Source organism: Leptosomus discolor, chromosome 1 (genome assembly GCF_034619465.1).
Source record: "Leptosomus discolor isolate bLepDis1 chromosome 1, bLepDis1.hap2, whole genome shotgun sequence".
Classification (NCBI taxonomy): Eukaryota; Metazoa; Chordata; class Aves; order Leptosomiformes; family Leptosomidae; genus Leptosomus; species Leptosomus discolor.
In genome coordinates, this window is record NC_141391.1 from 18,598,308 (window position 1) to 18,612,452 (window position 14,145).

Genomic DNA, 14,145 nt, shown 5'->3' on the forward strand with positions numbered 1-14,145 from the left:
ATCAAAATCTCACAAGGACACTTACAGTATCTTTGCAGGACAAATGTTTACACGTGCAGGATCTTAGCCAACCTACCAGTGTGTATGAAATACAAATCTGTTTTATTTTGTTTTAAAAATTTGTTCTATGTACAGTTCTAGGGTTTCAGACCATGTTTAAATCACTGGGCTTCACCTATAGTAGAGGGAGTATGTAGAGTCCTAAAAGACTTCTACACAGATGGCCTTAATCCTGTGGGGAGACTGCAAATTAATATGAGGGTCATTGGCATTCATCGAGTACTTGGTCTGTCTGGCAAATGATGACATCAATCTTGGTGCAAAGGGGATCATGCATTATTCTACATGCAATCAACTGCTACATTTATACAGTGGTGGGACAATAATATTTTTTTCGAGAAGGGTCATTAATAGCCAAAGGCCTGAACAATCAAACCTTTACTTACATGAAGTCTTTGCTCATACGGTTTTTCTCATTAGGCAATTGCCTTGGTGAAAAAGGGCCTTGTAATAGAGGGTTTGAGGAATTAGCATCTGAAGGAACAACTTCTCTAATTAAAAGATTAAAAAAATACCCGTGTACGGAATTTGCAAATATGTATGCTGCCTGCTTCTTAACAATGTGAATCCAGAGAAAACTGGGAGTTATCAAGGTTATAATGAGTGCAAACATTGATGTAAAATACAAAAACCATCCCCTTAATATAATATCCTGTATCGCACAGTGGCCAATCCTACTTGAGCAGGAAACCTAACCTCCATGAACGTCCTACTGAGCATATACTATGGGGAAATCCACTATGACTAATGAGCAATTTATTCTTGAAAGAAGGCAATCTTCAAGATACCGTATCCTTTATTTTCATGTTAAATGAAGGAAAGGTTTTTCATGACCACATTATCTGTTGGAGATCTATTCTTTTTTGTAACTTTATATTAAAATCTAATTATACTTATTAATCAGAGCAAAGGAATAATGCATGGCTACTGGCCCATAACAATATAGATTTCCCCCCCCTAATTTCTGAAACTCCGTGTATTCTGATCATGGGTATTTGAATCCATATACTTTTGGCTGGCTGGCAGCCAGTATGAACCAGAATGTCAAGTTATATATAATTACAGTACAGTTATTTCCCCTTTTCCACAATGCTTCTCTTCTCTCTCTCTCATTAAAAATTGTAAAATTGGTTGCCAGCAAAAGCAAGAACTACCTCAGCTTTTCATTTCTTTTAGCTGAAGCAGAAGTATTCCCAGATCATACACGAACACAGACAGAGAACGGGCTGAGACAGTAGGGAAAGAGTTAAACATTTGCTGACATGTCTGCCCTTCTCCCATCCCTGGACCCATCTTTCACTCCCTACAGTTTAGGAAAAACCTTGTACTTCAAATAATTATCATATTAATACATGTAACACATTTTCCCTATTTGCTAATCGTAAAAGCAAGGAATAATGCAAGTAGCCTTTTGAAAGCAGTAAGTAAAACCTATATGAATCATTCTGGGCATTTCAGCCCACTGGTCTGAGTGGAAGTGGATAAGCAAGGACAAGGGCAGGGGAGGCAAGAAGAGGCAGCTTGGGACACGAGGAACGCAAATGGTCAGGTGGTGAAAGAGAGCAGATGAAAATAATACACAAAATATTTAAAATTTATTTAAGGCAAATTAACTTTCGGTAGCTTTGTGTTGCCTCTCCGAACAAGCAAAACCTGAAGACATAGTCAAATATTCTAGGGCAATAACTAGTCCTGTCTACTAACTTCTGCAATAACCACATCACGAGTTGGTAAATTCTTTGGCTTTGAATATTCCACCCACGATTTGGTTATTTCTGCCATAAATAGGTCTAACATCCTAAGATATGTTCACACCTGCACCACAGCTGCCACTGCTGGTTTCTGTGCAAAAGGCCATTCTCACGTTGTATTTTTCTGGAAAAAAAAAAAAATAAAAAAAATGTAATCATCTGGTAACTTTTGAGTGGTAGTCTCAGATCGGCTTCTACAACTTCACAAAATCAGGCATGCTTTGGGGGTTCAGTGGTATCCTTGTCCTACCTTCAGTTTAGGCTAAAGGATTCAGTGGAGCCCCCTCAGGGAGCACAGTACTACTGGTTTATACCACACCCTTGGTTGCTTCTGAGTGGGATCAGAGGTGTTCTCCAGTAGCACAGGCCACCATGAGTGGCCCCCATGCCTCCCCCATTTTTTTTGCAGCCCCCCCCACTCAGCTGCTGCTTTGCAGAGAATAGTCAGAGGAAAGAGGGAACGGCCTGAAGGCTGCTTTGCCATTTTAGCCTGTGGCGGTTGTTTCGTCCCCTGAGGCAGCGAGCAGGGAGCATAGAGCGTACATTAATGCAGGCCTCGGATGCGCATGTTGGAGAAAGGCATGGAGGAAGAAAGAGGTGCAGGCATAATGTCGGTGAGCATGTGGAGATGTGGCTGGTGTGCAAGAGGGTGTGCACGTGTGCGAGGAATGCTGGGCTGGGGGAGGTGTGTTTTGGGCAACAATGCTGGCTATGCACCTGTGGGTGCTGAATGAGAGGAACACTGGGTAAATGAGTAGGCAAGGGCTTGTCTTTCAGTTCTTTCCTCTCTGTGCAGCCTCCTCCTCAGCACCCCTCTAAAGAATCAGAACGTATCATTCTGGGGAGGGGAAGGGGTAATGGGAACCTCCATTCCTCTGGTTTTAGAGGAAGCCTTAAGTTGCAGTCCTTCTGCAACTGGGTTGGATGCAGTTCACCCCCTGCGGTCTAAGTGTCCTTCGGAATGATCATAGACTTAATAGTGACTGGCCGAATTTCACAAGCTGCAGTGCATTTATTGGAGACAAAAGCAGTACAGAATCTACTGAAACAATAAAGTGCTTAAACGAAGGGCTTACCAGCTCCTGCCCACCTCTGAGACAGGTTCTTGGCTAGCAGGGTCAACAGATCTAACAGATCTTTGTTCCAAAGATTTTCCCAACTCACATCAGAGCTCATCTTGTACAGATTTTCCTCCAGGCTTTTCAGGTGGCTTCAGGGCACCAGAAAACACCGACACTTTCTGGTCTTCCTTGAAGTCCTGTTACTTGCAGTAGGGCCTTACAGTAACTCTGCTCCCAGCACCCGGGGTTAGTCTAGAGCACCCGACACGGGACTGAAAGAATCTCCTGGACCATCAGGTCTTGTCCCATGTCACCATACACAGCCACATCGCTTTGCTCCTTTTAGAAACGTGAAGAGCTCCATCCTAAAGGTGATTGTTATTTCCACCCTGTTATCTCTACTGGAAGTATTTTTCAAATCCTAAATTCTCTTACGTTTAGAAATTGTCTGATTTTTAGCTTAAGTGCATTAACAGGCAGTTCAAAACTGTTTGTTCTTGAAGGAAACACCCGCGATACACCGAGCCTCGGTAAGGCCAGTTTTTACAAATGTTCCCTGCGCCTGCGATACCTGTGACAATCTGCTACAAGGGTCCTCGGCATCCCTTCGCTCCCACAGACTCACACCGGCCTCACGGGTAACGGCGGGCTGCGCTGGCTGCGAAGAGAGAAGGGGGCTCCGGTGGCCGCGGGAGCTCTCGGTGCCTGGCACTCCGGGCGCGGTACCGGTGGGCGGTGGGCGCCCACGGCAGCAGGGAGGCGAGGGCGCTGGGGGTGACGCGATGTGGGCGCCCTGGCCGCGGCGTGCCCGCCTGCGAACGGGGAGCCGGGGGAAGGGGCTGCCTGTGGCGGGTGGCGGCGGGGGCCGGCAGGTCGGGGCGGTTTGGGGGAAGAGGGTCTCAGCGCCTGGGGAGCCAAAGAGCGCGGGGGGGCGAGGTGGGCAGGGGAGGGGTGGGGGGCGCTGGGCCGCCGTGCGGAGGGGCGCGATGCGCGGGGCCGGCTGCGCTCGCGGCAGCGCCGGGGGGCGCCGGGCGTGCAGGCGGCGGCGGACCCGCGGGGGGCGCCGGTGCCCGCGAGGCCCGGGGGGGGCGGCCCCCGCCGCTCCCTCCGCCGCCGCGGGGCCGTGCGGGGCGGCGGCGAGCGGGCCGGGCCGCGCTGCCTGACGTCACCGGCCGGGGCGGCTATAGGCTGCGGGCGGCGCTCCCCGAAGCGGCGGCGGCTCCGCTCTGCGCGCTCACTCCGCGCTGCCGCAGCCCCCAGCGCCCGCGGCGCCCGGGCGCTCCCTCGCTGCCTCCGCCGCCTCCGCCGGCACAGGTAAGGGGCTCGGGGCGGGCACCGGCACCGCGGGGCAGGTTCCCCGCCCGGCTTGGGCAGCCTGCCCCCGCCGGGGTGCGGGATTCTGGCAGCCGGGCCGCCGCTCCCTCCCTCCCTTCCCGCGGCAACTAGTTGGGGTGAGCGGCCGGGCGGTGCTGCCCGGGATACCGAGTAATTTGCGAAGTCGGTGCGGCGGCGCGACGCCGCGTCCCTGTCCCGCCACCCCTCTGCCGCCCGCCGGCAGGGAGCCGGGGCCGCTCGGAGCGCAGGGAGGAGGCTGCCGCAGCCTCCGGCGCGGTATTTTGGGGAGGGGGGTGCTGCACAGGGTGGGTGCCTCGGAGGGCTGATGTGTCCGGCTCCCTTTGCAGGCTGCTCTGTCACTTTAGAGCCAGCGTGAGGCTGAGCCGGCAGCATCCCGGGCATTTCCAGCGAGCGCCCGCCAGCAGCCCGGCACCCATTGACATTTAGGCATCTTCAGAGAGGGGAGGAAGATCCTCATCTTCCGAAGCCTCCTCAATGAGTGCCAAGCTCTCCAAGGAGTTGAGGCTGTCCCTGCCACCTTGTCTCCTGAACAGGACATCTGCCACCTTAAACACCAGCAGCACCTGCATCACGCAAGTGGGTCAACTCTTCCAGTCCTTCTCATCCACCCTGGTTTTAATTGTCCTGGTCAGCCTCATCTTCTGCCTGATCCTTCTCTCGCTCACCACCTTCCACATCCACAAGAGGAAGATGAAGAAGCGGAAAATGCAAAAAGCTCAGGAGGAGTATGAACGGGACCACTGCAACCGCAGCAGCAATAGCAGCAGCCAGCACCTTGGGACGGGAGTGCAGGGAGAGGCACCCCAAGGAAGAGACAGCCGGCTGGGAAGACCCCCTCAGGACTCGGAGATCCAGCGCCCCTCTCCCTTGGCAGCCCCAAGCTCTCAGCAAGCACGAGCTTGTTTGGACACAGCTGGTACAGGGCTCCTGCAGACGGTGATTTTGTCATGATGGTTTGGGGGAGACCTCGTGAAGGCGCTGGTTGGTGTTTGTAAATACCTGAGTGATTATTCTAGTCCCCGAAGAAGAAGAAAACATTGCTAATTCAAATGAACGAACAAGCCCATGATCCAAGCGCATGACAGATCACATTGCGTTTCTCATTGACTGTGCAAGGAAAGGATGCATCTTACTGGAGAAGGAGCTGCATGCAGCTACCATATATCAAGTCGTCCACCTGGAGGAGAGGGTCGGGGTGGGGGGTCCCTTTTCCCTGAATATCGTTATCCCGAGGACCGGGATGATCTCACTCTCTCGGGATTCCCGCTGCACCCTGTGTCACCATTGCATGGCGTGGTTTGGGGTGTGGGTGAGTGGTGTGGGGGAGAGGCAGGTCTGGTGGGTGCTTTGGGACCCCCTGTACCCTCAGAGAAGGGTGACAGTCCACCCTGGTGTCTCCTTTTGTGCTAGAACCTTTTCCCCTGTCCACCCCTCTTGCTCCTTTCTAGGACTGGATATTGTTTTGTGTAGAAATGGCCACCCCTAGTTGGGCTTAACTGCAAGCGCCCTCTAGCCCCACAGCTCTGTGCCCCCCAGGTGCAGTGCTGAGAGTCCCATTGTCTGGGGGGATGGAGCCAGCTGTCTGCACAGAGCAATGCCTGAGCTTTCTTCTCCCCTCATCTCCCTTCATCTTCAAATGCCCCCCTACATCTCCATCCTCATGCCATGAAACCTGAAACCCAAACCCAGTACTGTTTTGAGTGGCAGGGCGAGGTGATGTGCAGCAACTTGCCTGTCCTCTCCCAGGGGAGGGTGTCCTTGTACCTCCTGTTGGTCCTGAAACAAATCCAGTTCTGCACCAGGCACCCCGCACTGAATGACTGCGTTTACAGCTTTGCCTCCCAGCAAGGAATCCTGCAGCAGTACAGAGCTGGCTTCTACTTTTTTAGGCTGATAATATTTTTAACCCTCCTAATCTAGTAGACAGTTAGGGACAGACAACACTGAATTTTCTTCTCTTTCCCCTCTTGGGGAACAAACCTCACAGTTGTGCAAAATGTCTGCTCCTAAACCTTGGCAAATATTTATTTCAGAAGTGGCTGGTGTAGTTCCTCCCTAGCAAACACCAGGAGTTTTTTGTCTGCGGATGGCAGGTGTGAGTGGCTGCTAGTGCTGTGCGTGTTAGAGGAAGCAGCGTAGGGTACAGAAAATGCGGCTTTGCTTAGCAATTAAACAGTGACCATTACTTGAAGGTGCCTTAACAGAGTACCATATCCAAACTTTGAAACATCTTGTGTGGTATTATAGCAGAGGCAGCCCTCTACTGTGCATATTAACATCTAAAAAATACAGCAAAGAAAAAGTGATCCCGAGGGATTTCTTCTTTCATTTTTTTTTCTTTCTGTCCCGGCATTCAAAGTAATCTGAGGAGACAGTAATAGTCCATAGTTTTTAATATTTTGTATCCACTTATTCCCTCTCTGCTGTACTCTGCCTCCCAGGGCAGCTGTTAGGCTAGAAAAATCCCAGGCACACGCACTGGGAGGTCTAGGGTCGTAAGCTGGGAGTGAATGCCATTAACCAATTTAAAATGAGGAAAGAGGGTGGCAGAAGTGCTCCATAATCCTCTAATAGCCCTAAAATGCAGAGGTTTCAGGGCAATGTTTCTGTTACCCAGTTTTATCCATTTCCAATCTTGCCTGGTCTGATGGGAAATCTGTCAAGTTTGGATCCGTGCCTCCAGCATTTTAGGCAAGTACTGTGTCATCCAGCTCAAGGAGCTGCTCCACCAGCTAGGGTTAGTGTGACAAGTGTACCTGTGACCAAGTGGTGTTTTGCCCATTGCAGGGAGCGATGGCTGCCTCTCACTTCCAGCCGGTATGATCGGATGCTAATGGCTACTTCGTTGTTGCTGGGCAAGGAAATTGGCTTTGTTTTGTTTCCCCTAATAAAGGATGCATGAACTTTTGTGTTTAACTTCCTTATGCAACTGCAGCACAGTATTGCACCACAGGGAATAGATTTAGGACAATGAAGAGTGTTCAGTGAACAGTAATGGAGCTTCCTGATAGTTGATCTCCACTAAATAGAGAGATATTACTTTCCCCTTTATTTTGTGCCTTTTAAAAATACCCAAACCAACAACAGTAGATAATTTCAAGTTTTATAAAAGCAGTAAGATGTTCCAAATCACTCCAGTGCATTTCTGGTTGATGATTCCACTTCTTTAGTGTCTGAAGTCAGATACTCTTCCTTCTGCCTTATGCACTCAAGGCATGCAATAATTCCCCAGAAGTGTACTGCTTGTCACATCTCATTGCAGTTATAAAATTGCCCTATTTTTGAAGAAAAAAAGAAGGATGGAGATATATATATATATCTTTATACATATTATGGATATACAGGTATATATATTATTTATATAGTCTCATGACACTAAAAGTAGTTGCAAAAATGTAACTAGAATTAAAATGTTACCATGTAAAACTCTATCCTCTGTTAACTAGCTTTGATTTAATATTTTAATATCTCTGTATTTATGTAAATCTGTGTAAATTATGTGGTCTATAAGTAAAATTTCATACTGACTTTAATTTTCTCAGAACTGTGAGCTTCTTGTGGTGTCATTTAAGGTTTTTTTGTTTTGAAATTAAATTATACAAGATACGAGAAGTTACAATTTCCTATTATCACACAGAAATACTGCAATAAGTTTAATGCGTACTCCCAGTACACAATTCTATCTTGAAGTATTGCAAGCTTATGAGGTTTAATTGAACGGTCTCAGGAGATCTAGCTAATACAAGCAGGACACGTAGGTTTTCATTTTCATGAAACAATAAGCAATCTAGGGAATAGATGTGGATTTTTAAAACAGAGTTTATGCTTGGAGGTTCTGTCAAATCAATTGCTTCAAAACCCTACAGCTACAGCTAAACTTCTGCACTTAGCATTCAGTATTAATAAGGCTGATGCTTCTTTTCCCCTCCCCCCTCCTACTTAAACTAGAAAAGTGTAGGAAATTGTTCATATTTCTAAAGCATACATTTTCAGCTAACTGTGAAACTGCCCAAAGGGTTTTGAATATACATATTTTATGCAAGTGTAATATCTATGTATCTGTATCCATATATTTAAATATTTTTGTGTAACCTTTTCTACGATATTTGATAGAGATGCTGGCTAAATGCTTGTACCATTCTCGTACATAAGGAAGGATTTATACGCTCTTGATGCGGACATTCTTTTTCCTGTGAATTTGTACTGGTTTCAGCAAGTTGCGATGGAGACCAGGCAGCTGAGTGCTGACTGCTGGGAGAACAGACAGTCATTTTTCTGTTAAGGGGCACATCCTCCAGCTGGATTTTCCTGGTTCTGAATAAGAAATTGGGGCTGGTGGCCCACTAGCATCCTGCATGTGTGAGAATAAGAAGTGCTGTAGCGCTCAATAGTTGGCCATGGTCCCATGGAAGAAGCATGACAACAGTGACTTGTTTTGTAGATCCTAGTGAGAACTGAGTGCCTGCCGGACAATGCAGTGGTAGTGCTGAGGCTGGATTGGGGAGCTGGCGATGTCTTGTCCTGAGCTCCTGTCCTCGGAGCTTACTGCTGTCCCGGGGCTTTGTCCAGCTCCTGCTGGCATCAACAGGAGTGGCTTCCACTGACTCAAGGCTCTTGGATCCCATCTGTAGTCCACATGGAGGGTGACAACTGTCCACATCACCACCACTGGCCCTGCTCTGAATCCATCCTGGAAGCCTCTGCCGGGACAGAAACCACTGCATCCCATGAGGGCTGGGATGCCTCAGCCTGGTGACACCGGGGAACCCGCGCTGCTGCTGTCAGCTCTGCTTCTACGGACTGAGGCATTTAGGTTTCTACATGGATCCTATGTGGGTCATGGACAGGGAATGGCATTTCTTTAAAATGTGTCATTCCAGCATTCTTTTCTGTGAGGGTTTGTCTACTGCAAATGTAGTCTCAAATGCAATTTGCAGGCTTTCCATCCAGACATGTTTTAGCTTTTGATACATCTCTCTCAGACATATATCTGTATATATATATATAAGTATCTTGAAAGAAATGCTGGACAAAAAGGAAAGAACAGAGATTCCACATTATAGACAAAACTGTCCTATGACTAAAAACTGGGGTTTTTTTTTTTTGCTTTTATTTTTGATTAATTTTAAAGGCTACTATCTTTAATGTAAATAACAAGTTACTCTGTGATTAATGTTTTCCATAGCATTTCTGAGTAGTTGCTATCTTGTTTCTGGAAAGCTATGTCCAGTGTTATGAAGCAACTGTGCTTTTCTTCTTCTATTGTTATGAATATGAGTGCAACTTTTACGTAGGGAGGAAAAAGAACATGATTTGACTCTTTACACAGGACTGAATTGTTTTAACTCCGATTATAGAACTTGGTTGCATTTTTTTTTTCTTTCTAGTGGTTATTCTCTCTGCATGTTTGTATTTTTTTCTATGGGTACTTGAAACCCTACATTTTAATAAGTATGCAAGATATGAAGGGAAACATGAAAAATTAAGTAGGAAACATTCTTTTTCCTCTTTTGTGTAAATAGCAAAATTTATAATTACTTAGATACTATTTCATTATATTTCTCATCTATATAGAAGTTGGCATGACTCATATACAAACCATTAATAATGCTTTCATTTATGTTAAAAAATAGAACTACTTCTATCCAGGACTGACTTTCTTATCTCTTTCTGGTATCTAACTCTTTTTTTTTGCCTGAAGCCAAGTTTTCCATCTGATCGCTAAATAAATTTCTAGTAGAACAGAGCGTCCTTCTGTTTTTAGTCTTTTACATGTAGGTCTCTGGTCTGAATCCAGCCAAACTCAATAGCATAGAAAGTGTGTTACAAACTTGCAAAAACTGGATGGTGTATGAGCCTTGAGGAGAGAGGTGACTGTCTGACAAGCAAACAGATCAAATGCCTGGTAAAGGCGATAGTTAGTTTTCCCACTTGGAGTTGTGGAAGTGATGCCTCCCTATCCACCAGATGGACCTGAGTGAAGGGCGACCCATTCCAGTCACAGCAGAGACAAATAGAAATCTCCTTCCTGAAACTGTTGCTCTGAACCTTCATTTTCTATAAGGCACTAGATCTCATTTCTGTAAATTATATGTCATATATTTCTTATTCAAATCAAGGAAGTACTTGTTGCTTCATTGGTACTATATGTTCTTTGTGGATAAGCAGAAGAATTCGTTTTCCAACCCTTTTGACCCAATACCACAAGCATCAGTTTTGTATGAGTTAGGAAATAAATATTTGGATCAGAACACTGTCAGTAAAAATTGCCTTTATTTATATAATCTGGTATTCCAGTTGGTGTTTCTTTGTTGTTTTCTTCCTTGAAATTGAGCAATATAATTTGTTCATTATTTTACTTTAGGACAAAGAATTTGACGCAAGCACTGCAAAATACACATGTACGAAAAGGAAAAGATTTCACATTGTACAGCAGAACAAAATCATGTAGGTTTTGTTGGTTTCATGGCAATTCTTTGTCCTCTGTTTTTCAGACCCCCCCCCAATCAAGAAACATTTTACCTAAGATCTTTTGAAAGAACCCACATATAACAGGTAGATTGCCTTTCTTTTGTCGTTTTAGCTTTGCTTACTGCACAGTCAATGACAAAGTACAGGTTAAAACTTTTCAAACATCTTGTAATCTAAAAATAATAAAGTATCCTAGGGGATTATGACTACTGTAGGTAAGGGGTAAGTATAGAAGGTTAGAAGGAGAAAATATTAGCTCTATAATACAATAAAAGCAGCATGTGCTGGAGGATGAATTCATGATTGTAAACTAGCACCTTTACATTTTATTCCTGGCTCTGTCATTCACACGTTGTGAGGCGCTCAGATTCCAAGCTATTTATGTAGTAAATGATACATAACTTATCTGTTAAACAAAGACATGGGACCTGCAAATATACAGCCCTGAAATGAATAAATTAAGCATCATATACATTAAAAAAGTACTGATACCATAATACAAATTAAAAGAGTCTTTATGCTAATCACCTGGCTTGGATTATTCAAGTGCTCACGTTTGGTAGCCGGGTCCAAGTGGTACATTGCACAGCTGGAAGATGGATGGCTGGGCAAGATGCGTGAACAGTCACTCCGAGAGGCTCAGTTTAATTTTTAATTTGAGGTGGAATACATGTTATGAAGGAGAGACAAGACAACTAATGTTTATTTTACTGTTTCATCACTCATTACACTTATTTTCAGTGCAGAAAGCTGCCTTGTGTGGTTTTAGGCAGAATGCTGACTAAGGTAATAAGAATAAACGAAAACACGATACTTGGAAGCAAATCCATCACTAATGAAATGCATGGCAAAACCTCCCTGAATCCGCTGGGGCCTGGATTATGCCCAAGATGATGCCGAATCTCACTCCCTGCTGGCAGTCCATCCCTTGACAGTGTCATCAGACTTTTTATTGCTGCAGTCAGTATTTCTAGGGCACATAGACTTCTCTTGTGTTTTGACTCCCAGTCTGTACCCAGCTCCTGTGTGGGACAGAATGGGTTCACCTGGAAGTTACCTACAGGTGACACACTCACGCTTGCTTCTTTTAGCTTTCGTTGTGTCCTGCTATTGTCTCTGAATCCGATGCATCGCTAGAGAGCCTGTCTGGTTAGTCTTTCCATAGGATGGGCCGTGTTGGCCAGGCTTGTTTTTTCCTTTCAATGGGTAATCTCAGCCTATCTCTGATATTAGAAAATTTCTCTGAGTGACCAGTTGGTTTGATTTCTGCAAAGATACTATAGGCCGTTGTCCTCTTCTTGGTCTGGCTTTGTCGCTCATTTACCCATAGCACAACCATATTGATATGGTATCACAATCTCTGTTACAAGGCAGAAGCTTTTGAGAAAGTGCTGGTCTTCAAATAACCTGAGAAATCCCAGCACACCTCTCAACGTGATCCATTAGCTCTGGAACAACATCACATTTCCTGATTAAGCTGCCAGCCCTAGTCCACAGGCTGAAACTGCTGAGAAATCGTCATTCTTTCATATCAAGTACACCACTGTAAGGAAAAATATCAGTTTCTACAGAGGAGAGAATAAATAAATGAGAAGATATGGTGATAAATACAGGTATTAATATGCAAATGTATATGTAAAACCTAGGAGACAGACAAGATCAACTGAACGTTGTTGACAAGGGAAGAGCAACTGATGTCGTCTATGTGGACTTGTGCAAAGCCTTTGACACTGTCCCGCATGACGTCCTGGTCTCCAAATTGTAAAGACATGGATTTGATGGATGGATCACTCTGTCGATAAGAAATTGGCTGGAAGGTCTCACTCAAAGAGTTGCGATGAATGGCTTGATGTCTGAGTGGAGACCAGTGATGAGTGGTGTACCTCAGGGATAAGTGCTGAGACCGGTGCATTTTAACATCTGTGTCAGCGACATGGACAGTGGAACTGAGTGCACCGTCAGCAAGTTTGCCAACGACACCAAGCTGTATGCTGCAGTCGACACGCTGGAGGGAAGGGAGGCCATCCAGAGGGACCTTTATGGGCCGGAGAGGTGGGCCCATGCAAACCCCACAAAGTTCCACAAAGCCAAGTGCAAGGTCCTGCACCTGGGTCAGGGCAATCCCAAGGGCAGACACAGGCTGGCTGACGAGCAGATCGAGAGCAGCCCTGCGGAGAAGGACTTGGGGGTACTGGTGGATGAAAAGCTGGACATGAACCAACAATGTGCACTCACAATCCAGAAAGCCAATTGTATCCTGGGCTGCATCAAGAAAAGCGTGGCCAGCAGGTCAAGGGAGGTGATTCTCCCCCTCTAGTCTGCTCTCACGAGACCCCACCTGCAGTACTGCATCCAGCTCTGATGCCCCCAGCACTAGAAAGGCATGGAGCTGCTTGAGCGGTCCAGAGGAGGGTCATGAAGATGGTCAGGAGGCTGGAGCACCTCCGCTGTGAGGACAGGCTGAGGGAGTTGGGGTTGTTCAGCCTGGAGAAGAGAAGGCTCAGGGCGACCTTACAGCGGCCTGCCAGTGCTTAAAGGGGGCCTGCAGGAAAGGTAGGCAGGGTTTCTTCATCAGGGAGCGTAGTGATAGGACGAGGGGTAATGGTTGTAAGCCGGGAGAGGGCAGATTTAGAATAGATACAAGGAAAACGTTCTTCATCCTGAAGGTGGTGGGACACTGGCACAGGTTGCCTAAGGAAGTTGTGGATGCTTCATCCCTGGCAGCGTTCAAGACCAGGTTGGATGGAGCCTTGAGCAACCTGGTCTAGTGGGAGGTGTCCCTGCCATGGCAGAGGGGTTGGAATTAGGTGATCTTAAGGTCTCTTCCAACCCAAACCACTCTATGAATCTATGAATGTGTAGTAATGACTGACCACCCAGTCCACATTTTCTTTTAAATCAGATTATCACAATCCATTCTTTACCTGTGGTCTTGAATGCTATTAGACATAGGCTTTTACTTTGCTGCTTAGCTAGAAAAATCAGTCAGTGAGCTTCTGCTTCTCTATGAACTCCAGCTGAACTGTTTAAAGTCTATTTGTTTTCATTATAGAAATACAGTCTCTATTAAACCATCCTTTTTGACAGGCATCAGCAATAGCATAGAGGAGGCTTCACTTCCAGCACATGTGTTAGAGCTTGTTCAGTCTGGCAACAGTGATGTATAAAGGTGGACAACTGTCCAGATGATCATATGGGGTCACTGCAAAAATCTGCATTTGAACAGAAAGCAAGAAACATGTAAACCCTGAGACAGCCATGACTTTTTATCTATCTACAATGAAGCAAGTTCAAAAACGTCTCTGCTCACCATTAGAGTTATTCTGGATTTATACACCTCTAGAACTGAGCTGACTATATGGGCCATTACCTATCTGACAGAGCTTCGCTAAAGTCAGTTGCTGCTGGGGTAAAGGGATGATGATGAACCTAGTGGAGGAGTGGAA

General features: G+C 46.2%; 1 protein-coding gene across 1 annotated transcript; it reads left to right on the top strand.

Moving 5' to 3' along the window:
* The first annotated feature begins 4,702 nt into the window (after positions 1-4,702).
* Positions 4,703-5,179, top strand: C1H11orf87 (chromosome 1 C11orf87 homolog). Its single transcript, XM_009946941.2, has one exon. The coding sequence runs from the start codon at positions 4,703-4,705 to the stop codon at positions 5,177-5,179; it is 477 nt and encodes a 158-aa protein (XP_009945243.1).
* The last annotated feature ends 8,966 nt before the right edge of the window (positions 5,180-14,145 follow it).

Bases quoted from the DNA above. Each gene is read 5' to 3' on its own strand.
- C1H11orf87 (XM_009946941.2), top strand. From the start codon at position 4,703: ATGAGTGCCAAGCTCTCCAAGGAGTTGAGGCTGTCCCTGCCACCTTGT.